The sequence below is a fragment of the Equus caballus genome, chromosome 13 (assembly GCF_041296265.1).
Source record: "Equus caballus isolate H_3958 breed thoroughbred chromosome 13, TB-T2T, whole genome shotgun sequence".
Classification (NCBI taxonomy): domain Eukaryota; kingdom Metazoa; phylum Chordata; class Mammalia; order Perissodactyla; family Equidae; genus Equus; species Equus caballus.
This window is the reverse complement of record NC_091696.1, coordinates 12,459,716-12,486,415: the sequence shown is the minus strand read 5'-3', so window position 1 is coordinate 12,486,415 and position 26,700 is coordinate 12,459,716. Positions and strand designations below refer to the sequence as shown.

General features: G+C 39.7%; 1 protein-coding gene across 1 annotated transcript in view; it reads left to right on the top strand.

The window, feature by feature from the left end:
• The first annotated feature begins 293 nt into the window (after positions 1–293).
• BAZ1B (bromodomain adjacent to zinc finger domain 1B) overlaps positions 294–26,700 on the top strand; it is a 73,483-nt gene continuing 47,076 nt past the window's right edge. The window contains exons 1-6 of the mRNA XM_023655439.2: positions 294–1,115; positions 9,063–9,179; positions 12,629–12,773; positions 19,956–20,157; positions 22,563–22,684; positions 24,832–25,029. Coding sequence (XP_023511207.1) covers positions 1,009–1,115; positions 9,063–9,179; positions 12,629–12,773; positions 19,956–20,157; positions 22,563–22,684; positions 24,832–25,029 — 891 coding nt within the window. The 5' untranslated portion in view covers positions 294–1,008. The remainder of the gene's footprint in view (positions 1,116–9,062; positions 9,180–12,628; positions 12,774–19,955; positions 20,158–22,562; positions 22,685–24,831; positions 25,030–26,700) is intronic.

Here is a 26,700-nt window from a genome sequence, read left to right as displayed (position 1 = left end):
CTTCTGTATTACCCTTTCTAGCAAGCCCCTAGAAACAAGCATCAGACTAATATCCGGATCTCAACGACACCCTCATAAAGAAGAAGTTAACTTTGGGTGAGCAAGGCTGGGGCTCCTTGTCCTTCAGTGGAACCTTTGCTTGGGCAAGGTCTTAGAGTTGCTTCCCGCCAACCCCTCCTCCCATCCGCCCCACCCGCGCATCCCCGGGCGTGGCCGAGCGCGGCGCCTTTAAGGAGGGGGCGGAGCACAAGTGGAAAGACAAAGCCCCTGGCCGCGCGCTCCCCCTCCCCCCTCCGGCGCACCACACGGACACTGGTGCCCGGATGTCGGTGTCGCCGTCGGTGACAGATGGCGCAGAGTCTGTATGCTAGGGGGCTTCTCTGGCTTGACCTCCTTGAATTCCCGGCATTTCGGTCTCCGCTGTCCCCCACTTTCAACTCCGCCGCTGGAGGTCCGCACGCCTGTCACCGGCGCTTACATAACGTGACCTTTCACCTCTTCATACTGCCCTCTGGTGCGCTGCAACGCAACTGCGCGGCTGGGGAAGGGGGCGGGACCCAAGAGGAGACCGGCAGCTCCTCCGAGCCAGTAGACTGTGAGCACTGACCAGCTCTCCGCCTATTGGAGCATTCGCCACCGGCGCCACAGGGGAGCAAGTTAGTGTGTGCGCTGGCCGGGCGAGGGGGAGGAGGGGAATCTCCCGCCATTTTTCAATAATTTCCTCCGGTGCAGCTGAGGAGGAGTCGTGACTGCCGAACGCGGGGACCCGTAGCGAAGGTTGGCCGGAGGCTGCCGGGCGGCGCGGCGGCGTGCGCGGGAGCTCTGTGCCCCGGCGTCCGGTTGCATGGCCCTCGCGCGGCCGCGCCGGCAGTGAGGGAGCCGAGTTCGCGCCGCCCTCTCACCCCTCCCCTCCCCCACCCACCCCCGGGAGCCTGCGCTCGCTCCGGGCCGCGGGGCCTAGTGCCGCGCCGCGGGCTCGCTAGGTGCCGCCGCCTCGCCGCCGCCGCGATGGCGCCACTGCTGGGCCGCAAGCCTTTCCCGCTGGTGAAGCCGCTTCCCGGCGAGGAGCCGCTCTTCACCATCGCGCACACTCAGGAGGCCTTCCGCACTCGGGAGTATCCTTTCCAGCCGCGCCGGCCAGGCCGCCCGCGGGGGGCGGGGGGACGGGGGTCCGGGGCCGGCGGCGGCGCGGCCCCGCGCGGTGGCAGCTGTCAGCGCGCCCGGCGCCGGCGGGCCTGCGCCCGAGCCCGAGCCCGAGCCCGGCGTTCTGGGGGCTGGCCGGCCCCACGCAGGCCGCCCGGAGCCCCGCGCCCTCCATCCTTGCCCGGCTCCGCACTTTGTCCCCGGGCCTCGGCGGCCGGCAGCGAACCCCGCGTCCCCCTCCTTTAGGGCGGCAGGCCTTCGGGCCCGGGGGGCGCGGGGCTGCCTTCGCTGCTGCCTTTTCCTTTTTAATTAAACCGTCAGCTGAAGTTTTTGAAATGGGACCCGCGCGGCCTCGTGATCCGCTTGCACCGTGTCGGCTGCGTTTTACCCGGTCTCTGCGGGGGCACCCGTGTTTCTGTTCTCCCGGCGGGGCTGGAGGCCGGTGATGATCTGACAGGATCGGGAGGTGGGGGACCGAGAATGGGTTTCCAGACTCAGAGGAAAGGGAAGAAAAAGAGTTCCCTTGGAGGAGCTGATGACTTGCTTCCCTGGGCATGCACGTTTGAAATTTTGACGATTTAGAAGATTGGGATTTGTTTTTGAGTAAAATTAGGCACGACGTATAAGTAGGAAGCATTGTCTTTTAAATAAGCATCCTCTCTTCTAATCGTTGTTTAAGATTTCTTGCGCAAGCTGAGTGTTTTAGTTATCAGTTGTATGACTTTTATTTACTTACCTTATGGATGCCAGATGAGTCCTTTTTGAAGTTAAAGTGTGAAAAAGAAGATTTCTGAGTTAAGCTTTCTTTAGTGTACGGGCAGCTTCAAGAGGGAAGGCGAATGTATTAGTATTTTGATTTATCAGCTTTTTCCCTTTGGAAGGTCTTGACTTCTTAGTAATTTCTGCTTGTTTGCTTCTGCGAAGGAAGTGCCCATGTGAGCGATGTCATTTCATTTCATTTCTCTTTGATTCCCCCCTTCAACGTAATACTTTATAAGGTAACCTCATTCATGTTTGAGTGCAGTTTGTGAATATTGGGTGTTTACGTACAGAGAGACCTGGAAAGTAAGTCCATGCTGTAGGAATGCTCTTGAAGAAATAGAACTGTAGCATCTCAGAGCTGAAATGGACCTTGGAGGTGGTTGGGTTCTCCTGCCTGCTTTGCCAGGTGGGCCCAGGAAGTTGAGGTTGACTTGTTAAAGGTCACACACTGTAAGTGACTGGAGCTCGGAGTAGAATCTAGTGCTCTTCCTATCTCATCCCTGTAAGTAAATCCAAAAGGAATTTGAATGATGTTAGTGCATTTTTCGTATCAGTTTGTGGTCTAAGGTGCATTTAAGGGAGGAGTGCGGGTGGTAATCTGGTTCTTTTTCTTGTCTTGTTAGGACTTTTGGATTGCTTTGGAGAAGTACTCCAGCTCTACTAAAAACATACAGCATTATTCTAAAGGTGCCCTACTTTTAAAAATTTTTTATAACATTCGAAAACATTTGTGGAGTAAAAAATTACTTGTGGGAAGCTGCCATATCCTTTTCAGATGTCATCTTTTGAGCAGGTGATGGTTACTCACATACTAATATCATCGGACGTTCATTTTTCAGGTCTGGTTCTAGTGGAGTGTGGGAAACATGCGATAGAGAAGAGGCAAGTTCTGAGTCTGTCATAGGCCTGGAGCCATGTAAAAAATGGCCATAGATAGCTAGTTTAGAACTGGCAGCACAGGCGTATTCATATCATTTACCAAAATCATTGAAATACAACGAACTATATGAGCAGTTTCTCTTGATGACGGTTGAAAACTGAAACCTGAAGCTTTTTAAGTGGTATGTATTTAATAAAAATCTTCATTTTTTACATTTCCCGTACCACTATTTAGAACCCTTTTAACAAAGGAGTTCTTAAATGTGTTACTTATTGGGGGGAAATTGCTCCCTGGGGAATTTCTACAAGTGGAAGCACTTTGAGGATCGTTTTTAAACAATTGTACTGTGTGGTTGGCAGGTTGGCATATTTCTTTATTAGGCTATTAGTGATTTTATAGAGGAGAACAAGTATGTGGTTGGGTAACAGCTGCGTTTGAAGTATTGTTATTTCCAGTTCTTAATTTATATTTACTGTTATGTTTTTAATAGGATTTGATACTTTAATTTTCTCCTAATACCTGCCTTTTGATTGCATGTATATTCTATAGCAAATTTGTATGATATTTTATTGACTTAAAGAAAGTATTGTATACCTTTATTAAGCTTACAGTGGTGTGACAGTGATGCACACATTTAATGATTGGGTGTTATATATGGATGATTATGTTTATTGTACGGTAGCTTTGAGTCTGTGGTACATTACTTCCTAGGGAAGTACTACAGGCAAGACACTAGGCATAGTTGGAGAAATTAACTATATCAGAATCAATTCTTGATGTGATTATTTGACAATAGGATGATAACACTGACTGTATTTTAAGTCAAGATGGATTTTAAGGAGGAACCAAACCTACATGCAGCCTGCTGTAGATTAGTATTTTTGTTGTATTGCTTTAACTCCTAGTTTGTAAAGCTTAGGAACAACTAGTTCATAATCTTTGTAGCATCAATATATGAGAACTTTTAGAGATGTAATGTGGAGGGGCTGTTAGAATACACAGTTATTCTGGCTCTAGGCAAGAATAATTTGACTTGCCTAGAAAAACATGTCTAGAGCATGTCTCCAGAGTTGGAGTTAAGTTGTAGTTGCAAGACAGGATTTTATTGGAAAATGGGACTACTGAGCTCTTACGTTGATTTTTATAGTTTAATTTCTTTAAAGTAACAAGTTATACCAGATTAGAGTTATTTTTAACTTAATGATAAACTGGTCCAAAGAAAGAAAATAGGATAAAAAGCAAATCTTGAGTTGGCACTTTGTCACCTTACGTACAACTCTTAGGGTTATAGTTATGCTTATTTAACCTCCATACTTTTCTGGGCCATTTCCTTTCAGGCTATCAAGTACTTTATTGAAAGAAACAATCCTTACAAGGCTAAAGAGAACAAAGCAGCAGCATATTGTGGTAAGGAGGTAGCTCTTGAACTCATGAAAAAGTAGATTCGTATTGAGATAGTCTAGGATTTGAAAATATCTTATCATTTATAGCTTTCACAACCTTTGGAGAATTACTTTGACATTTTGTCTGCAATATATGTGCAGCGGTCTCTGGAACACTGAAACCTCAATTGGCATTTGCTCTGAGTGGTTATTTGAGAGTGAGCGAATTATTTTGGTAACCTAAAATCTGAAATAGGATTTAGAGGCAGCTGACTCAGTATGCTTCTAGTGGACTGTTTTTACTCCTTTCATTTTCATTTTCTCTCTCGCTTTCTTTTAACATAAGTCAAAGTAGTAACCAGAACATAGTTACATAAACTTAAAAATACCCAATGTTAGGGATTCTTGCAGGAATTTCAGTTTCAGACTTGAAATTAATCTAATTTAGATGACTAGTCAAACATTTTGTGTTATTGTCAGAGGACGTACATTCCTAGATGTAAACCTTAGGTTTATAGTGCTGTCCAATAGAAATATAATGTGAACCACATATAATTAAAAGTTTTCTAGAGGCCACATTTGGGGGAAAAAAAGAAAACAGGTGAAAAAAGCGAAGGACACATTTTTTCTTATTCCAAGATCCAGGCTGAAGGAGCAGTCCCTGTCTGCAGCGTGCTTTTCTAGTGAAAGTAAGAGCTGGAGGAAACCAGGATTGCTTTTTCAGCTTCTTCTGGGAGGTGGCATCTGTCACATCTGCTCACATCTATTGGTCACAGCAAGTCATGTGGCCAAGCTCAACATCACTGGGAGGGGATGTATGTTCCTCTTCACAGGAAGCATTGCAGGCCCCATGGCAGTGGGTAGAGATGTAGAATTCTTTTAAGGAAGGGAGGTGAGTATTTGGAAAGAATAATACAGTCTGCCATATTTCAGGGGTCAGGGAATGTTTCCTGGGGGAAGTTACTTTTAAGTTGAGATCTAAAGGATGATTAGAATTTAGTTAGATGAAGGATAGGGGACTTGGTTTTTTGAAGAGTTTGTGAATGTGAAAGTTCTTGATTTTGAAAAATTGGAACAAGTTTCATATGGCTGGAGTGAAGAAGTGGGAAGGGAGATGGAATTGCCTAGTCGTGAGAGATACAGAAAAGGGCTGCATCACACAGGTCCTTGTGAGATGGGCTGAAGAGTGTGGACTTTGCCTTAAATTTAGCAGAGGCTGTTGAAAAATTTGAACAGGAAAGAAGCAGTCTTTTAGGTCAGAAAGATCACTGTGGCTGCAGTGTTCAGAATGGATCTCCAGCCTTGAGACTAGCAGCAACATAATCTAGGTGATAGATAATGGTAGTCTGAATAAATTTACCAGCCCTTGGGGTGGATTTCAGAAATAAATTAGGTAGATTTGACAGGATTTGGTGTTTGATTGGGGGAGGAGTCATGGATAATATTTTGGTTGTCACTTGGTTAGTGGTGTCATTCTCTGATTTAGAGAATCCTGGAAGAAGAACAAGAGTTTATTTCTCTTTGTTTGACTGAGAATGGGGGGCATGGGAAGCGAAGTATTTAGTTTCAATGTTTTTTTTTTTCTTTTTTTTGAGGAAGATTAGCCCCTGAGCTAACTGCTGCCAATCCTCCTTTTTTTGCCAAGGAAAACTAGCCCTGAGCTAACATTGTGCCCACCTTCCTCTACTTTATATGTGGGATGCCTACCACAGCATGGCTTTTGCCTAGCGGTGCCTTGTCCGCACCTGGGATCTGAACCGGCCAACCCTGGACCGCCGAAGCAGAACGTGCACACTTAACTGCTGCGCCACTGGGCTGGCCCCTAGTTTCGATGTTCTTATATTGAGTTGCTGTGCATATTCAAATAGAAATGTCTGTATTACTAGTGGATATATGGGCCTGGAGTTCAGAGAGAGACTGAGCTGGTGATAGAAATTGTTAGCATATAGGTAGTAGTTGAAGTGGGAATGGATGAGGTCACCCAGAATGAGAATGCTATGGTGATAGCAGTGATTTTACTTACTTATTTTATTTTATTTTTTCTGAGGAAGCTTCGCCCTGAGCTAACATCCGTGCCAGTCTTCCTCTGTGTTTTAGTATGTGGGCCGCCAGCACAGCATGGGGCTAACAGAGCGGTGTAGGTCTGCCTCCAGGATCCCGACCCAGGCCGTCTAAGCCGAATTTGCTGAACTTAACCAATAGGCCACCGTGGCTGGCCCTGATGGCGGTGGTTTTCAAAGAAAGGTGGGAAAGATATGTTTCAGGGGAAAAGGGACTTTCATTGTTTGAAAAACTATGATCAATTTAAATATATTTTGTTTGAAAAAAGTTTCCCCTTTTTCTCTTCTTAAAATAATACAAATCACAGGAAATAAAGCTCAACAAAATCTTGACTGGTGAAGTGATTTTCAGTACTCTGGGAGCCAGAGGATTGCTTCCCTGTGAACATATTTGTATTTCAGGAGGCCTGAGGGCAAATGAGATTTTTAGGTACTCAAAAGAAGAAATGGGTTTAAAAACAAACAAAATTGAGGAAAAAGGATGCTAGGGTGAGTAGCACAAAGGACTAGAGAAGACAGGAATTACCAATGATGCCAATTAAAATGTTCTAAAATCTTATGACTGAGTGAGAAATGAGAATCCGAGGCTGGATTTAGGATCTGTTATTGGAGTGGAAGGACTGAATTGAGGAAAACATAGATGGTTGCAGTTAGGGACTGAAGAGATGAAGATGACTCTGATTTCTGACTTGGGCACTAGGGCCATTCAGTGAGGTTGGAAATATCTGTTAAGGAGCAAGTTTGGGAGGGGGGAGGGATAATAAGAGTAGAGTTTATAAAAAGTTGGATGTGAGGTATCACTGAGGCATCCAGGTGCTACCTGTCTTGTATGTTGTTGGCTATATGGGTCTAGGTATGAGGGGAATAGACTGGGCATCTTATTCCTATTTTTTAAAATAACAGCTAATAGTAAGAACTTAATGTTCTCTCTTTAGGACATCTTTGCTAATCTCACATTCTCTCTGATTACACAGTGAATTTCTTCAGTGTAGCTAAATAATGTATTACAATGTTATCAAGCTTTTGAATGTTTTAATAAATCCATGTACTGATTCTTTCATTGTCTTTATTTTACCTCCCCTCCTCCAGTGCAAACAGACAAACAAAAGGAGAAAAGGAATCCATGTTGTTGGTTAGTTATGATAATATCCCTCCGGAAGCCATACTGTTTCCTTTTCTCTCTCTATAGGTTTTTATAAATTTTCAGTGATTGGATTTACATAGCTTTGGATGGAAGTCTGACTCCTGGTTTTTATTTATACTCTCTTTTGTTGAATCATTTAAATATTAATACCACCCCTGGTAATGAAATAGACTCACTGCTTTGGTTTTGGCAGATCTGGAGAGTGATGTAGTCAGGGAAGGTGCTTATACTATTGGCTAAAACTGCTGTTTTGGATTACCTGTGGATTTGTCCTTGTCGTTTGTCTTTTCACTGATGATAACCCTGGAAAACCAAGAATCTCCATATATTAAAAATGAATTACTTGTTTAGTTGTGAGGTAATATTCCAGAGGGAGCTGTTTGAATACTTTTAGTTCAACCACTATATTCTGTTTGTTTTGAGGAAGATTAGCCCTGAGCTAACATCGGCTGCCAATCCTCCTCTTTTTGCTGAGGGAGACTGGCCCTAAGTTAACATCCGTGCCCATCTTCCTCTATTTTATGTGGGACTCCTGACACAGCATGGCTTGACAAGCGGCGCATAGGTCCGCACCCTGGATCCAACCTGACGAACCAGGGGTCACTGAAGCGAAATGTACGAACTTAACCACCGGGCTGGCCCTCAACCACTGTACAAAGTGTCACTTGGAAAGTACAGAGATTGGCAGCTAATTCTCTATTTGTGGTGTTAGTTTATTTTCTTGCATAGCATCTGTTGCTGTGCATAAAAGCAAATTAGTTACTTGTCACTTGAATTTGAATGTGGCTTGCTGGTAGTGAATTCCAGTTGAGATGTGTGGAAGGTTACCATATACCTGGCACTAACTTATAGGATCTCTTCTTCTATCTCCCTCATGAAGACTGAACAATGACTGGTAAATGACTTGTGAATGTAGTATTATTGGAGACAATATAAAGACTGGATCAATATTATTATATCAAAATTATTTTAAGACTTTATGGCATTTATTTATTTATTTTTTTGTTGAGGAAGATTAGCCCTGAGCTAACATCTGTGCCGGTCTTCTCCATTTTATTTGGGGGTCAGCATGGCCCAGAACCTGAACCCGGGAACTGGGCCGTTGAGGCGGAGCGCGCCAAAATTAATCACTATGCCTTGGGGCCGGCCCTTGGAATTTGTTTTTTAAACCTTACGAATCAACATGTGTTTCCAAGGTAGACCGGAAGGCTTTTAGTAACTGGATCAGAGCATATGCGCGAGGTTATTCCAAACCGCCTGTAGACTGTGGACTAGTCATCTCCTCTCACAGCGGACCTGATCCTAAACTTGCTGGCCATCTGACGCCTGTAGTGATTTCACATACCTTAGCTTCTCATTCCTCATGACTTGTGTTGTGTTTTGCCTTTATTTTTCCTTACAAATTTTTGGTACTGTGTAAGTCTCGTGAAATGAAACTTGAGTGAATTGAAGAAATCACGTTTGTACTAAAATATTAACATTTTATTTGTAAAACAAGACAGACCATTCTAATCGTACTTTAGTCTTAATCATCTCGTTTAGAGAATCTGATTTCAATTTTATATTCTCATGCCATCCATACATTATAGAAAAGCTACTGTAGTTTTATTTATATATATATAAGTATTTTATGGATATGGATTGGTTGTCTCTGTTTCTTGAATATTGTTTTCCTGAGCCACTGTTAACAGAGAGTATGAAGCCCGCTTGGAAAGATACAGTGAGCGCATTTGGACGTGTAAGAGTACCGGAAGCAGTCAGCTAACACACAAGGAGGCCTGGGAGGAGGAACAGGAAGTTGCTGAACTGTAAGTAATGGCAGCATTGCCCTTCTACCACTGTCCTCACCTTATTAGGAAAGGGGGAATGTTAACCATAAAGCAAAATTTATGTTTAAATTTGTGGGGCGTAAATTGGAATACGTTACATTAGTATAATGTATTGGTGTCTGAGTGCCTTTGCCTAGTGATATTTTGCTAGTAACAGAGTGTTTGGAATATATAGTTGTATGTATAATCATTTAGGCATTTTCCAGGCTTTTGAGTATTCTTGCTCTGTACTTTTACCTTGTAAATACTCTGGAGATGTGGTTCTAAGCAAAGGAACCTGGTATAATCTAGCAGTAATATGGAGGCAGCAAATTAGCAGAAAGTTTTCTTTATTTTGTGGTCGTTTGAAATTTAGGACAGTATTTACAGCAGCTATCAAAAATAAATACACGGTTTGAGGACAGTTTATCTAAGTCGGGTGGTTGAATGAGGTCTTTGAAAAAATCCTGTGTTCAAAGTGCTTACTTGTCTGGATATTCTCTCAAAGAAAACATTCAAAATTTGTGCAGTAGGAGCATGCAAAAGGTAAGTAGAAACTAGGGATGATAAAACAGTACTCTGGGGAATTTGGAATAGAAGCTTTTTCTGTGGACTTCTCATTGACTTGTCTTGTTAGCAGATAAGCAGAGAGCATACAATTTAGTAATCTAATACTGTTCTGCTGTTTGTCTAGTGTAACAGCTCTAGGTTCACTTGAGACCTGAGTTCTAGTAATGGCTCCATCACTGACTAATAATTAGTCAAGACTGTTAACCTGCTGCCTGTTTCTCCTTGGCCTGGGTCACTTACATCGTTCCATTTTGGATTAGTGTTATTTATGTGTATGCCTTGTTTAGTATACTAGACCAGGGGTTGGCCAACGTTTTCTGTAAAGTGCTAGTTAGTAAATGTTTCAGAGTTTGGGCCATGTGGTTTCTGTCTCAGCTATTTAACTGAGGTTGTACAGTGAAAACAGCCATAGATAATACATAAACAAGTGGGAGTGACTGTGTTCCAATAAAATTTTATTTGCACAAACTGATGGCAGACTGGATTTGGCCCATGGGCTGTTGCTGACCCTTGTGGTGGCCTGTCAACTTCTTGAGGGCAGGTCTCATATTTGGCTTATGCTTGAATTGGTTATAGTGCCTAGGAATAATCCTCTGTACTGCATAAGCACTAACTGTTTGTTCTTTCCAAATAGAGATTACACTACCTTCTCTGGGTGTCTTTTTGGGACAGAAGGATATGTGTGTGAAAATTCTGTGCAAATAAAAGATAATAGCCATTAACCTACAACTAATAAAGAGTATAAAGAGTAGTAAGGAGGAGGTCAGTTATTGTTGCACGTAATATGATTATATACCTGAAAAACCTAGAGAGAATCAAGTGAAAACTGTTAGGAACAAATAAGAGAATTTGGTTTCAAAGTGAAAATAAATTGCTTTACTGCACATGAAGAGATAAAGTACAGTGGGAATTTAGAGGCTAGAGAGACTAACCTGGGGTTGTTTGGGAAAACTTCATGGGATTTCATGAAGAAGGTGCTGCTCGAAGATAGTTTGTGCCAAATTATAGAAGACAAGCTGAGACTTTTGTATTTAATTCAGTAAACAGTGAGAGGACAGCAATAATTTTTGAACAGGAGAGGCGCATATGACAGTTTCATTGATTGGCATTGGGCTTTGAGAAGATGAATCTGGAAGCAGTGTGTAGGATAAGTTAGAAAGGGAAGAGGCAAGTGGGAAGTCTGTGTAGGCTAGCTAAGAGAGTATTCAGGTAGGGAATCATGGCATTGTTAGGAATAGAAAGAATGAGATGGGTTCTCTCATCCTTTCTGAAGAGAGAATTTTTGGCCATAACTTTGGAAAACCACTGCAAACTTTGTTCTTGAAAAGTCATAATACACATAAGCGTATTAAAGATTTTCAGAAGACCTATAGTAAAGAAACTTTAGCATGGTTTAATCTTGTGGATTTCAAACTTATTTGGCCTTAGAATCCATTACATTGAAGGGGAGTTCTGAAGAACACACTTGGGGAATGCTTTATGTGATTTGATACCTAATGATATAGGAGGTGATGGGAGCAATTATTGAAAAAGACTGAGGTTTTACAATTTTTATTCAAAGTAGAAATCTTTTTTTCTGATTATAACAGCAATGAATATCTGTTAAAGAATGTAAACAGTACAGAGTTAGTAAAAGAATCTGAATATCATTGTCCAACATCACTCCCCGGAAATACCACAGACAATGGAGTTTTAAACCTGAGTGATTGGGAGGCTTAATATAAAGAGAGAGTGAATTTATAGGGGCCAAGAAAGGCCTAATGGAATTAAGGAAGTCTGAGGGCATCTTGGAAGTATGATTAGGCTGGGAAGGAGGACAGTGAGGGGAAGACAAAGGTAACAGCCTTAATAAAGGCAGGGAGACTAGAAGCTTCTTGACTGTGACTGGGGAATAGCAGATAACTTGGTATGTTAATTAATTGTAAGGGAGTATGATAAGATTTTAAGTCTAGCAATCAGTTAAAGGAACATCTGTAGTTATGAAACCTACAGAGAGTGATTGAGAATATTGTAATATGACAATAAACCTAATACTTGCATTCGATGAATGTTCTTGTGCCTGATCCTCTCCTCTGCCCCACAACACAAATATTAAACTATCTGGTCAGAATTGAATCTCTAACAACTATCTGTTTAGGTTGCTTCCCATTTTCTGCTACCGTCAAGAATCCAGCAGTGAATATCTTTGTGCCCATTGACGGTTTTGATAATTGTTGTCGGACTGCCTTCCAAAAGACTTGAAACAGGCTACCAAGCAGTGTGTGTATGCTACTTTGCACTAATCACTTGCTCATATTGAGTGTGATAATTAAAATTCTTTTTGGCTAGTTTAATTGGTGGAAAGTGGTACTTCATTCTTTTACTTTGCAAGGGCTTTGGTGTTCAAGTCATGGTTCCAACATGTTAACCCTTCCTACTTTATTTTCCTTACCCACAAAATGAAAATTCTAGGCATCTCACAAGACATTGTGAGAACTATTTGAATGAGTGCATGTGAAAGCATGTTATTGATTGAGACGTAACACAAATATAATCAAGTTCTGGTCTCCTAACCGAAAAATGGGCAAAGGATATGAATAAATAATTCATACCTAAAAAGGGAAGTCTACTGCGAAAACAAACTAATGAGAAAATGTGCAGCCTTACTAATGATGTGACTATTATTTTCACTTTATAGATGAGAAAATTAACTTGGATAGGTCAGTTTGACAAAGCTATTTAAAAGTTCGTTCTTTTTCCTGTGTACCACATGGTTTTTAATCTTTTTATTCCCCAGTGCCTTGCATACATTTGCTAGAGAAATGTTTAAATTGACTTGGGGTAAATCTCTGGATAGGTTTTTCTGCATTTTCTTGATAACTAATAACATATTTGTTTAGTTTGAAGGAGGAGTTCCCTGCCTGGTATGAGAAACTTGTTCTGGAAATGGTTCACCATAACACAGCTTCCTTAGAAAAGTTAGTAGATACTGCTTGGTTGGAGATCATGACCAAATATGCTGTGGGAGAAGAGTGTGACTTTGAGGTAAACGCCTTTTTTATTAATGTTATTTGACTCACTAACTATATGTCAGGATTGGAGCTTCCAACATAGATTACAGAATGTGTTTCTGTGTGTGTAAAATTGTGTTGTATATGAAGATGGCTTTACTTAATATCAAATATTATGAGGACCAAACTTTTGAACCATATTCATTATTGGAAATGTTTAATACGATGATATTTGTTACACTGTGTACCATTGCACCCTTGTTTTCCCTGTTTTGTCCCTTTTTGATAACTCTCTGCTATCTTGGCTTTTTTTTGTTTGGTAATTTTTTTCATACTTTGTTTAAAAGACTTTCAGATTTATTTAATCCAAATCTATGGTACCAACAAGCAAAAGTTTCACTGTAATAGTGAGCGAGTTGACTTTTTTCTTTTTCTTCTTAAATTTGTTTTTTAATTTTCTAGCCCAGGTAACTCAAGGATAACTGTTACTAAAGTGATAGCTAACATTAAAGCAGTCCGTATGTAATCCTTTGAAAGCTTAAAGTAAGATTCAGGAGGAAGGGTGCTAATATTTGTTAAATATCTGTGTGTGCTGGATATTGGGCTAGTCGCTTTACATAATGTCTTGCAGAATCTGCACAGGAAAGTTGAGGTAGTAAACAGTAAGATATTTAGATAGCTTGTTCAGGTTGATATAATGTGTTAGTTCTGAGTGATTTCAGCTGTGTATAATGAAATAGCTGACTAACAGTGGCAAGTACTTCTCAAACTTTAGCTTAAATAAAATCATTTAGAGGGCTTGCGATACACGTTGTTGGGCCCCATACCCTGAGACTTTGGTTCAGAAAGTCTAGGGTAGGGCCTAAAATTAGTTTGCAGTTCTAATGAGTTCCTGGGGTGGTGATGCTAACACTCTGGAGACAACACTTTGAGTAGCATCAACTTAAGCAATTAAGACATTTGATTATCTCACATAATAAGTCTTAGGGGCAAGTAATTCCAAGTTTGGTATAGAGGCCGAATAATACTGTCAAGGACCTAGACTCTGTGTCTTTCTGCCTTTCTGCTCTGCTCTTCTCAGTGTGTTCGGTCTGGTCCTTAGCTTTGTTGCCTCTTGGTTGTGAATTGTATTCAGAGTGAGGAAATGCTTATCTAAGCATAGTAAGAAACTCTTTACCAGGAGCATATTCTCCCCCACCCTCCTTTGTCTTTTACATGTTATTGGCAAGACCATGGCTTATATAACCACTCTTAGCAGTAAGGAGGCTGAGAAAGTGAATACTGCCTTTGTTTTTTTAAGCCTCAAAAGAGGCAAGCTGGCGCTGGCGTAGTGGTTAAGTTTGCATGCTCTGCTTCCATGGCCTGGGGTTTGTGGGTTCGGATCCTGTATGCGGACCTACACACTGCTCATCAAGCCATACTGTGGCAGCATCCCACATGCAAAATAGTGGAAGATTGGCACAGGTGTTAGCTCAGGGCCAATATTCCTCACTAAAAAAAAAAAAACAAGCTGGCAAGACAAAAGAGGGAGGGATATGGCTTATGTAGCCCAACAATAGCCAGTAAGTGATGGGACAAGGATTCAAACTTTTGTCCTTTGTCTGGTTCCAAAGTCTGTCTTATTTTCTTAATTTACTTTGACTCCCTGTATCTGCTAGCAACTTCTTTTTGTATTTGTGATGTCTGTGGGATCACCAGTGGGTTTTAATCACACACTTTATATCACTCAGCATCCTGGCAGGAAACAGATGGCATATTCAAATGGTGTAATTGAATTGAGTTTAATAAAGGGACTCTAGATAACAGACAACATCTGATCTAGGTCAAGGAAAACTAACAAGGAAGGGTTAAGTACTCTCTGGCTGTCAACAGTGGAGAGACTTGACTACTTCTAGACCCCAAGGGAACAAGGGGAAGGTGTAGATATTGGAGCTAGAAGAGAGTAGTGTAGTTGTAGAAGAATACGTGGTAGTAACATATAACCAACCTGCTAGGAGATAGGGGAATAAATACCCCAGTGTCACTTTTCTTCCACTGTCTCATCTTTTGCTGATACTTCCTATGGGCTAAACTCACTCAAATCTAGAGGACAGGGGAGCCCTTTGGTGAGGAAGATTGGCCCTGAGCTGACGTCTGTTGCTAGTCTTCCTTTTTTTTTTTTCTCCCAGTACATAGTTGTGTATCCTAGTTGTACGTCCTTCTAGTTCTTCTATGTGGGATGCTGCCTCTGCATGGCTTGATGAGTGGTGCAAGGTCTGTGCCCAGGATTTGAACATGTGAACCCCAGGCCACCAAAGTGGAGCATGCGAACTTGGCTACTACACCACTGGGCCGGAAGGGAGCCTTTTGATGTAGTCCATAGAGGTCAGCCTATTTAAGCACAGAGCAAGGCAGAGAAGAATGGAGATAGATTTGGAGCAAAAGGAAAATACTCTGCACACCTTTGCAAGGTGGAAGATGAAAGGTTTGAGGAAGGGAGAACGAGATTCGGGAGATATGCCCATAAACATGTAAAAAGATGTTTAAATTCATTAGTAATCCTGAAAATCAAATCAAAACCATAGTGAGATCATTTTGTACATGTCAGATTAGTAAATATGAAAAAGTCAAAATAACACTAAGTTTTGACAAGAATGTACTACTGCTCATTCACTGCTAACTATTTTGGTAAAAACTTTGGCTTTACTGAATACAGTTGATATGCACATACTCTTTGACTAAGGATTTTATTCTTGAGTATTTACTCTTTTTAATAACTAATAATGTTGAGCATCTTTTTGTGTGCTTCTTGCTATCCTTTTATTCATATTTTCTTTGCAGTGTCTGTTTTAATCTTCATCTCTTTTGTTTGTTTGTTTTGAGGAAGATTAGCCCTGAGCTAACTGCTGCCAATCCTCCTCTGTTTGCTGAGAAAGACTGGCCCTGAGCTGACATCTGTGCCCATCTTCCTCTACTTTATATGTGGGATGCCTACCACAGCATGGCTTGACAAGCGGTGCCATGTCTGTACCCGGGATCCGAACTGGTGATCCCTGGGCCGCTGAAGCGGAACATGGGAACTTAACTGCTGCGCCACCAGGCCAACCCCTTCATCCTTTTTAAATTGGCTTGTTTTCATGTTTTTCAGTTTTGAGAGTTCTTTATATATTCTGGATACAAATCCCTTATTCAAAATACGCTTTTGTTTTTTCTTCCAGTATAAAGCGTGTGTTTTCCTTCTCTTAACAATGTCTTTTGAAGTACAGAAGATTTTAGTTTTGATGAAGCTGAATAGAAAGCAAATACACCTAACTGTTATCTATAATTACATTTAATATAAATGATCTAAACATTTTAGTTAAAAGGTAGGGATTGTCAGATTGGATAAAAAAGCAAAACTGCTGCCTGTAAGAAAGACACAAATAGGATGATAGTAAAAGGATGGAGAAAGAGATACCGTCCTAACATTAGTTGAAGGAAATCATTTTGGAGTGACTATATAAGTATCAAAGTAGATTTCAGGGCAAAGAATATTACCATGGATAAAAAAGCATTTCATAATGACAAAGGGGTCAGTTTATTAAGAGGACATAGCACTTCTTAATGTTTATGCATTTACTAATGAGAGCTTCAAAATATATGGAACAAAAATGGACAGAACTACAAGAAGAAATAGTCAAATCACAATTATAGTTGGAAATTTCAACACCCCACCCTTCTCCCTGAGAGAAAAAGTGGACAGAAAGTCAGCAAGAATATAGAAAACTTGAATGACATCATCAACCAGCTTGACCTAATTGTTATTCATAAAACGTTCCTGGGCCAGCCCTGTGGTACAGTGGTTAAGTTCGCACATTCTGCTTCTCGGCGGTCCGGGGTTCGCCGGTTCGGATCCTGGGTGTGGACGTGGCACCGCTTGGCAAAAGCCATGCAGTGGTAGGTGTCCCACATATAAAGTAGAGGAAGATGGGCACGGATGTTAGCCCAGGGCCGGTCTTCCTCAGCAAAAAGAGGAGGATTGGCAGTAGATGTTAGCTCAGGGCTAATCTTCCTCAAAAAAAAAACCCCAAAACATTCCATGTAATAACTGCAGAATACACATTCCTTTCAAGTGCATAATTTACCGAGGGAGACCATACTCTGGTCATAAAAAAAGTCAATAAATTAACAGAGTTTAAGTCATAGAAAGTATATACTCTGACCAAAATGGAATTAAATTAGAAATCAATAACGTATCTGGAAACTGCGCATGATTGGAAATTAAGCAACATTCCTTTAACTTACTCATAAAGAAGAAATCAAAAGGGAAATTAGAAAATATTTTGAATTGAATGAAAATGAGAACACAATATAATTAAGAGTTTGTGAGATGCTGCTTACAGTAGTGCTTAAGAGAAATGTGTAGCACTCACCACTAGAAAGATCTTAAATCATTGATCTTGTCTTCTACCTTAAGAAATAAGAAAAAGGAGAACAAATTAAATCTAAAGGAAACAGAAGAAGAAAGGAATTACTAAGATCAGAGCGGAAATCAATAAAATAGAAAATGGGAAAACCGTAGAGAAAATCAGTGAAACCAAAAGCTGGTAATTTGAAAAGATCAATAAAATTTATAAGCCTCTCGGCAAACTCAGGAAAAAAACAGAAGACACAGATTAACCAGTATGAAGAATTAGAGAGGTGATATCATTACAGAGTCTACAGATATTGGCAGGATAATAAGGGAATATTATGAATACCTTTATACCAGTAAACTTGACAGCTTAATGAAATAGACAAATTCCTTGAAAGACACAAACTGCCAAAGCCCACTCAAAACAAAATAGAAACCTTAATAGCCCTATATCTATTAAAGAGATTGAATTTGTATTTAAAATCATCCCACGAAGAAAACTCCAGGCCCAGTTGTCTTCGCTGGTGAATTCTACCAAACATTTTGGGAAGAAATAGTACCAATTCTATAAATACTTTTCCAGAAAATAGAAGAGGAGAGAATTCCTTGCAACTCATTTTATGAGGTTGACATTACCCTGATACTAACACCATACAAGCACGTTACAAGAAAAAACTACAGACTAGGAAAAAAAGTCTTTTCACAAAACTTCCTTGTAAACATGGATTAAAATTTTAGCAAATGAAATCCAACACTATATTAAAAGGACAATACATTGTGATGAAGTGGGGTTTATCCTAGGAATGCAGGGTTGTTTTAAATTTGTAATTCTCCTTATTGATAAATAAGAAGAAAAGCCGTATAGGCATCTCAATTTACACACAAAAAGCATTCGACAAAATCCAACATCAATTCCTAATGAAAACTCTCTGGAAACTGCGAAGAGAAAGAAACTTCAACCTGATAAAGGATATTTAGAGAAAAACCTCCAGCTAACATCATACCTAATGGTAGAAGACTGAATGTTTCCTCTCCCGCTCTATTTGGCATTGTATTGGAAGTTCTAGCCAGCGTAGTATGTCAAGAAAAAGAAAAGGCATCCTAATTGGAAAGGAAGAAGTAAAATTTTCTTTATTTGCAGACAACATGATTGTCTATGTAGAAAATTTCATGGACTCTACCATAATACTTACTAGAACTAAGTGACTTTAGTGTAGTGGCAGGATACAAGATAAATATACAAAAACCAATTTGTATTTCTACATGTTAGCAATAAACAGTTTGTAATTCAAATTTCAACAGATCAATACTATTTACATTAACATCAAAATATATGAAACACTCTATAGTAAATCTGACAAAAGATGCAAGACCTATACACTAAAAATTATAAAACATTGCTGAGAGAAATTAAAGACCTTAAATAATGGAGAAATATACCTTGTTCATGAGTCAGAAAAAATATTAAGATGTCATCTCTTCCCAAGTTGATGTATAGATTCAATACAATTGCAGTAAAATTTTTCGTAGGAATTGCCAAGCTGATTGTAAAATTCATTTGGAAATGCAAAGAATCCAGCCAAAACAACTTAGAAAAAGAACAACACGGGGCTGGCCCCGTGGCCGAGTGGTTAAGTTTGCGTGCTCTGCTTCAGCAGTCCAGGGTTTCGCTGGTTCGGATCCTGGGCATGGACATGGCACCTCTAGTAAAGCCATGCTGAGGCGGCATCCCACATGCCGCAACTAGAAGGACCCACGAGTAAAAATACACAACTTTGTACCAGGGGGCTTTGGGAGGAAAAAAAGAGGAAAAATAAAAAAATCTTTACCAAAAAAAAGGAAAAAGAACAACAGAGTTAGAGGCCTAATACTTTCTGATTTTGAGCCTTATTTTAAAGTGTTAAGATGGTATGAAATTGTTGTAAAGATAAACAGATCAGTGGAACAGAATAGCATCCAGAAAAAGACTCACATGTGTATGTACATACATATACACACACACTACTAATTTGTTTTTCTGCTTTTTCTCCCCAAATCCCCCTAGTACATAGTTGTATATTTTAGTTGTGGGTCCTTCTAGTTGTGGCATGTGGGATGCCGCCTCAGCATGGCCTGACGGGCAATGCCATGTTCACGACCAGGATCCGAACCAGTGAAACCCTGGGCCACCGAAGCAGAGCACGTGACTTAAACCACTCGGCCATGGGCCCGGCCCCTACTGATTTTTGATAGAAGTGGAAAAGTAATTAAGTGAAGAAAAGGTAGTCTTTTCAACAGATATTTATGTGTATGGTTGATGTTTTTAAAAATGGAAATTCTTGAACATCTCAGGTTTGTGCAGTGGTTGCTGTTTGGCCTTAGTACATTGGTATAGGAATTATGAACTAGATTGTGATTTTATTATTATTTTTTTGTGAAGAACATTGACTTTGAGCTAACGTCTGTTGCCAGTCTTCCTCCTTTTGCTTGATCAAGATTGTTGCTGAGCTAACATCTGTGCCAATCTTCCTCTATTTTATGTGGGATGCCACCACAGTGTGGCTTGATGAGTGGTGCTAGGTCCACGCCCAGGATCTGAACCTGTGAACCCTGGGTCGCCGGAACGGAGCGCGTGAACTTAACTGTTACGCCACTAGGCTTGCTCCCTCATTTTACTTTTTGAGAGTCAACCCATAAGTCTGAGAAATAAAGTTGGAAATAGGTCACTACTTGTCTACATTATGGCTTTAGTGAGTTTTTGTTAGGTAAAGTGGAATGTCTACCAGATAATGTATTTTAAACATCATCTTTAGGTTTCTAGTTCTTATCTATTATCTTTGATTCTCTCTACTATCTCCTTTATAGGTTGGGAAAGAAAAAATGCTCAAGGTGAGGATTGTGAAGATTCATCCTTTGGAGAAAGTGGATGAAGAGGCCGCTGAGAAGAAATCTGATGGTGCCTGTGATTCTCCCTCAAGTGACAAAGAGAATTCTAGCCAAATCGCTCAGGACCATCAGAAGAAGGAGGCAATTGTGAAAGAGGATGAAGGAAGGAGAGAGAGTCTTAGTATGTATGATGCTAGCTCTCCGTAGTGAGTTATGCAAGTCTGTTTATTTTGTTATACACAAATCTTTTTGAGTTCTCTAGCGACTAAATTTGTAATTGAGTTTTGTAGATAGACATGCTTTTGTTCATTTATGATGCAGAAAACAACTAAAATATCCACAAAATGAATCAAGACTTAGATCTCCCTACACAGTTAAGACCACTGGGAAGTCATTTCCTCTAGTTACTTAGAAATCTCTGTGTACATACCTAGCTACTCAAGATGGCAAAGAAAGTTTACTTTATTTTTCTTTTTAAGTTGGAAATATGTATATATGTGTGGAGGGAGGTTTCAGAGTAGGAGGGCCAAATTCTAATCTCTGTTTCTCTTGGCAATGCACGCCCATGTGGTCGTTTTAAGATATTTCCTTTTATTGATATTCTTTAACTCAAGTCCCTCTCATATGGGAACTGCTAGAATTCTGAAACTTGTGATGTCTAAAAGTAATTTTTAGGGACCTGGAGACTCTAACAATAATGTTTTGAAAGTTGAAGAACTTAGACATTCCCCAGTGGGAAATTTATTCAGCTTCTGAGGCCTTCATTTTTTTAAAAAAGTCTGTGTAAGTAAGGAATAGCATAGATTCCTTCGGTCTCAAAATGTGAGTGCTCAAAGGGTTTGTGTATATTGACCCCCCTTCTCATGACTGTTAGAGGATCAGATAATTTTACTTAATTATTAAACTGTTACAGAGTTTGAATTGGAATGTTATGCTGTCCTTCATTCTGTTTTGTATTTCTCCAGATGTTTTGGATGTGCAGATGGTTTTTAGAGGGACGTCCTTATCTGGTCCCAAGGAAACTTCAGAGACTTTGTTGTAGCTAGCCCACCCCAGTTGTTGATGCTTCGGTTTTGTTTCCCACTCTGTATTATGAATGCTAATGTCTATGTTTTTCAGTTTCTCTCTTCCTTCTTTTTGATACTGAAGTTTTTTATATGTGCATGACTTGTAATTCCCGAGACTTGAGGTCAATAAATGTTTTGGTTAGGTGTTGGCTGATGATGTCTTTTGACACTTCTTTTCTTCTAAAATCAGATCATTGGAATGCCAGTGATGTGTTAGAGTTGTTACTTATATGCCTTAAGCATTGTGTACCAGGAACCCCTAGTTTGAGGCTTTGGTCTTTTTGGAGTGTTAGGTGCCATAGTTAAGGTTTTAATTACTGGGACATAATGTTATTGTTAGTATGTGGAAAGAGTGCTGGCAGGCTAAAGAATTAATGGTATGATGTCCTCTGAATGTTTTCAGGGGAAACTTGATTAGAATTTCCATAGAAATATGATAGACAAATTCTAGTACCGTATACAAAATATTTTCTCACCAGGTGACCTTGCTTTCTTTCAGAGTTTTGTTCTGCCGCCTCCTTCTTTTTTTAGTACACATGTGCTGTTCTATTTCATTCATGCCCGTAGTTTAAACTCTTAATCTGTGTGTAGGCTGATGATTCCCAAGCCGAGATGAGTTTACTTTCTTAACTTTCAGCTAGTTCTCACTTGTATGTCCCAAGCAATTCAAATTTAACATGTAAAGCTAAATTGATCATCTCACTCTTTGTGTTGTCTCCCCAAGCAAGTAAACAAGAGCCCTCCTATTCTTTCACCATTCTCTTACTCAGTTAACGACACAATCATCTGCTAGGTCTCTAAGGCAGGAAACTTGGAAACCTGTGACATTTCCACATCCAGTTGGTTACTGTCTTCTAAATACCTTGACTCTTCTCCGTTCCAGTTATATTAATTCAGATGTTAGTGTTGCCTCTTCTGATTTCCTTATCTTCAGTCTCACCTTTTTTTATTTGTTTTCTAACTGCTGAAAGTGTTCTTCCCTTTTTCACACTAGTGATCTTTCTGAAATGTACATCTAGTCAGTTAGACCAAAAGTCTTTTGTTTCTCTACTGTCCATAAGACAAATTCTAGTCTCTTTAAACCGTATACAAGGTTGTTTATAATTTGGCCCCTACTTCTTTAGTCTGATTTTTATTTTATTTTATTTTATTTTTTTACCATACTCTAGATCATATTCACCCATACCTCATTACATTGTATAATGACTTGAATAAGTTATTCTTTCTAGGCCTTTCCTGCCTATCTTCCAGATTAAGTTAGATGTTGCTTCTCTCTGCTTTCATATTATTTTTCTGTACCAACCTCTATTTTAGTATTTACCACATTATATTATAATTATTGTTCACTCCTCCCATAGACTTTATCTGTTTGAGGTAAGAACTTTATGATTCATCTTGGTGCCCCATCACTCAGTGCCTGGTGCAGGATAGATGTTCAATAAGATTGGTGTTAATGAATGAATAGATAGAATAAAAAGAATTATTTTTTTTCTCACTAATTTTCTATTGATTTGACTAGATGACAGAGCACGTAGATCTCCACGGAAACTCCCTACTTCATTAAAAAAAGGAGAAAGAAAATGGGCTCCTCCAAAATTTCTGCCTCACAAATATGATGTGAAACTACAAAATGAGGATAAGGTTAGTCGGCACTTTATATTACGCCTCTTACATGTAGTAGATGTTGTTTAAGAAAATATCCTGGGGCTAATTTTCTCAGAGAAAATGTGCTAAACAAAAATGTAAATGAATGTTTTTACAACAAATTCTGAGTCTTAGTAATTATGACTTTAAGTTAAACTGTATTTTCTTTCCTAGGAGATAGCATGCTTTTTTTCTTTTTATTAAGAATCATTAGAGTGTAAGTAATTTGCATTTAAGCTTCAAACTCAGTTTTTTGAAAAATAAGAATCTGTTCCCAGTAGTTATGGACTTCCTGAGGAAATACCTCTTCTCAGTTTAAAGTAGAGCAGTTTGTGGGTCCGGCCCCATGTCTGAGTGGTTAAGTTCACGTGCTCTGCTTCGGCGGCCGGGGGTTTCGCAAGTTCGAATCCTGGGCGCAGACCTTGCACGGCTCGTTGCGCCATGCTGAGGTGGCAGCCCGCATGCCACAACTAGAAGGATCCACAACTAAAAATATATACAACTATGTACTGGGGGGCTTTGGGGAGAAGAAGGAAAAATAAACTCTTAAAAAAAAAAAATAGCGCAGTTTGTAATATAATTAAACTCATAAACTGAGTCAACTCTAACCAGTGCTTTTACAAGGAATCTGTGGAGCTAATAATCTAAGATAGTAAATACCCTTGAAATAACTTAGTGTTATGTTTTATTGATTCTAAGATGTTCATCTTTCATATTTTTTAACACGTCCAGAATCAGAATATATCTTAAAATCAGTTGGCAAAAATTTTTCTCTTAGTGGTGCATATAATAATGTCTTTCATTAATAGCATCTTTGCTTCCATGAAGTAGGGCGTACTTCCAGGTACTCATATACCTGTATGTGTGAAATCTTAGAATTAGAAAGAAGCGGGATAGGAGGCTGGGTGTGGAAAGCAGCAGCACTTCTTCGTGTTTAACTGGTTTATAGAAGAAACAGCTAAGGCCTGAGAAATTTAATAATTCTATCAAAGTTCCTAATTTAGTAAATGAGGTTGGGAAGGATTATAACTCAGATGTTTTGCCTCTTCAGGGTGGTGGTTTTTTCCCCCACCTCAGAATGTTGACTAGTCTTATTCCATTTTGACTTACTTGTTTTATAGTTAGTGATCTGAAGATGTGGCTGGATTTTTAGGATTTCTTTATATTTGAAAATTGGATGTTAAATACAGTTTTTCACTAAGTTTCTTACCTCCCATTCAGCAAGGTAGCTAGTTAAAACATTATTGCTGGGGAATCTCAACTACTTCCCTAATTATGGGAATTCTTATTCTTAGTGGGAATTCGCATTCTTATTGATGAGTGTAAATTGCTTTGTACACAGGTAGTAAATATAGTTTATAGGAAGATAGAAAATACAAATAAGAAAAAAGATATGTCTAACCCCGTACTCAGAGATGACAATTGGGTGAATATAGATGTGGTTAATGGTGGTTAGCTTTTAAGTGACTTTTAAAGGAAGGAATAATGTATGTACTCTTTTGTAACTTGCTTTTTTTGTTTACATTTCAGATGTATGGTAAGCATCTGTAATGTTATTAAATTTTCTTGCAAACAATATTCTCAGGGTGTAGCATGTATGATAGTCGCCAGGGGAGTTTATTGAAAATGTAGATTCCCATGCTCTACCTCCAGGGGTTCTGTTTCAGTAAGTTTGGGATGAGGCCCAAGCACCTGCCTTTTATTAGCACCCTAGATTCTGATAAGTTTGTCCTGATTGAGAAACATTTTTCTCCCACGTCTGCTTAGTGTTCATTTTATGAATTTATTTTAATTTAAAAAATGAATCCCTTATTGATGTACCTTTATGTAGTTTTCCCTTCCTTTGTTTTTTTGCTTTTATAAACACTTGATGATGATTGTCCATTTACTTGTAAATTCTTAATAAGATGACTTGCTGGTTCAAGGGGTATTCACATTTTTAGGACTTTGATACGTATTGACAAATTGCCTAGCGATATCTTTAACATTCTGTCTCTGAAAATTAGTCTACTTTTTCTTCCATCTAGTTTGTAGCCTTATTTTATAGATTGCATTATACTTTTTCTGGAGAGAACATAAATCTTTGTTCTCATTGGTTAATTGCGTTTTATCCCATGGTGACTTATTTATATTTGTTAACCTAGATCATCAGTAATGTGCCAGCAGACAGCTTGATTCGTACAGAACGCCCACCAAATAAGGAGATACTTCGGTACTTTATACGGCATAATGCGTTACGGGCTGGTACTGGTGAAAATGCACCTTGGGTGGTAGAAGATGAATTGGTGAAGAAATATTCCTTGCCTAGCAAGTTCAGTGACTTTTTACTTGATCCATACAAGGTAAGATCACTATTAGTTTTTGGACAGCAGGGTAGAACACTGTTAGATGCATTTATTTTCTCAGATGACTCTGATAGTATTAGATTTATAGCAGATTTGGAACTCTAATGTTAGGTAATGAATTAAAAAATTTTCAGATATATCTATTTCATCTAGGTTGTGATGTGGGGTTGGTAGGGGAGAGGCCACATTGATTATCTCCCCTAGTTCAATTTATTTTTTACTCTGGTTGCATAATTAAAAAACAAACTACATACATTTGCTTTTTTGCCCCAGTTCCTCCTTGGAATGAGGTATGGTATAAGTACAAAAAATATTTTGTAAATTGATTTCCAAAAATGAAAACTGATTTTGTATATCAGATAAGATGACCAAAAGGACTTGGAATAAGTACTACTTTTTAGCATAGGTTAGTAAAAAATCTAGCATTTCCCTTTTGAGATGTGTGTTTTTCTTTAATCATCTCATTTGATCTTCAAAACATTCTTGTGAAGTTGTATCTTATTTTCCAGATGGGGAAACTGAGGCTAGCCTAATTAGAACCAGCAGAAACTGAATGACAAAAGCCAAGGCATTAGCCCTGGATTTCTTTTCTTTTCTTTTCTTTCTTTTTTTTTTTTTTGAGGAAGATTAGCCCTGAGCTGACTACTGCCAGTCCTCCTCTTTTTGGCTGAGGAAGCCTGGCCCTGAGCTAACATCGTGCCCATCTTCCTCTACTTTATACGTGGGATGCCTACCACAGCATGGCGTGCCAAGCAGTGCCATGTCCGCACCCGGGATCCAAACCGGCGAACCCCGGGCTGCTGAGAAGTGGAACGTGCGAACTTAACTGCTGCGCCACCGGGCCGGCCCCTGGCCTTGGATTTCTGATTGTGTTTTCCATCTCAGTGTTTCTCCAGTAAGATTTTTTATGTAGGTTTTGAGAGTATTTATGCTTCCTTTGTTGCTAAATTTACTTATTTGCATACTGATGTTTTTCTCTTGGTCTCTTGGTCAGAATGGGCGAGGGCTGCTGATTGATTGAAACTAAGTCTGAGTTCTAGGATTTCTTTTTCCCCCCTTCCTTTTTCTTTTTCTTTTTTTTTTTTTGAGGAAGATTAGCCCTGAGCTAACATCTGCTGCCAATCCTGCTCTTTTTGCTGAGGAAGACTGGCCCTGAGCTAATAACATCCGTGCCCATCTTCCTCTGGTTTTTATGTGGGACGCCTACCACAGCATGGCTTGCCAAGCTGTGCCCTGTCCACACCTGGGATCCGAACCAGCGAACTCTAGGCTGCTGAAGTGGAATGTGTGCACTTAACTGCTGTGCCACCTGGCCAGCCCCGCCCCTCTTTCCTTTTAATTGTGTAAAACAAAGGACATCTTGAGTCATAAAACTGAATTACCTTAGTTATCTTAGTTTGATTTTGCTGACAAAAGTATATGAAGAAATAATTTTCTCTCTCCCAACATTGATAAAGACTTCCAACCATAGTTCAGCGTTTCGCTTGTTTTCTTATTCTAGACCAGCATGATCAAGCATTATCTTCCATTATGCTCTTTAGATTTTTATTATTTGCATGAAAAGGAAAATTTAGGAATTAGTTGACTTTTTCTAGATCAGAACTGAATTTTCCATGGAACTCTAGTGGACCTAAATTTTTTCTTAAATATTTTTATTTACTGAGCAGA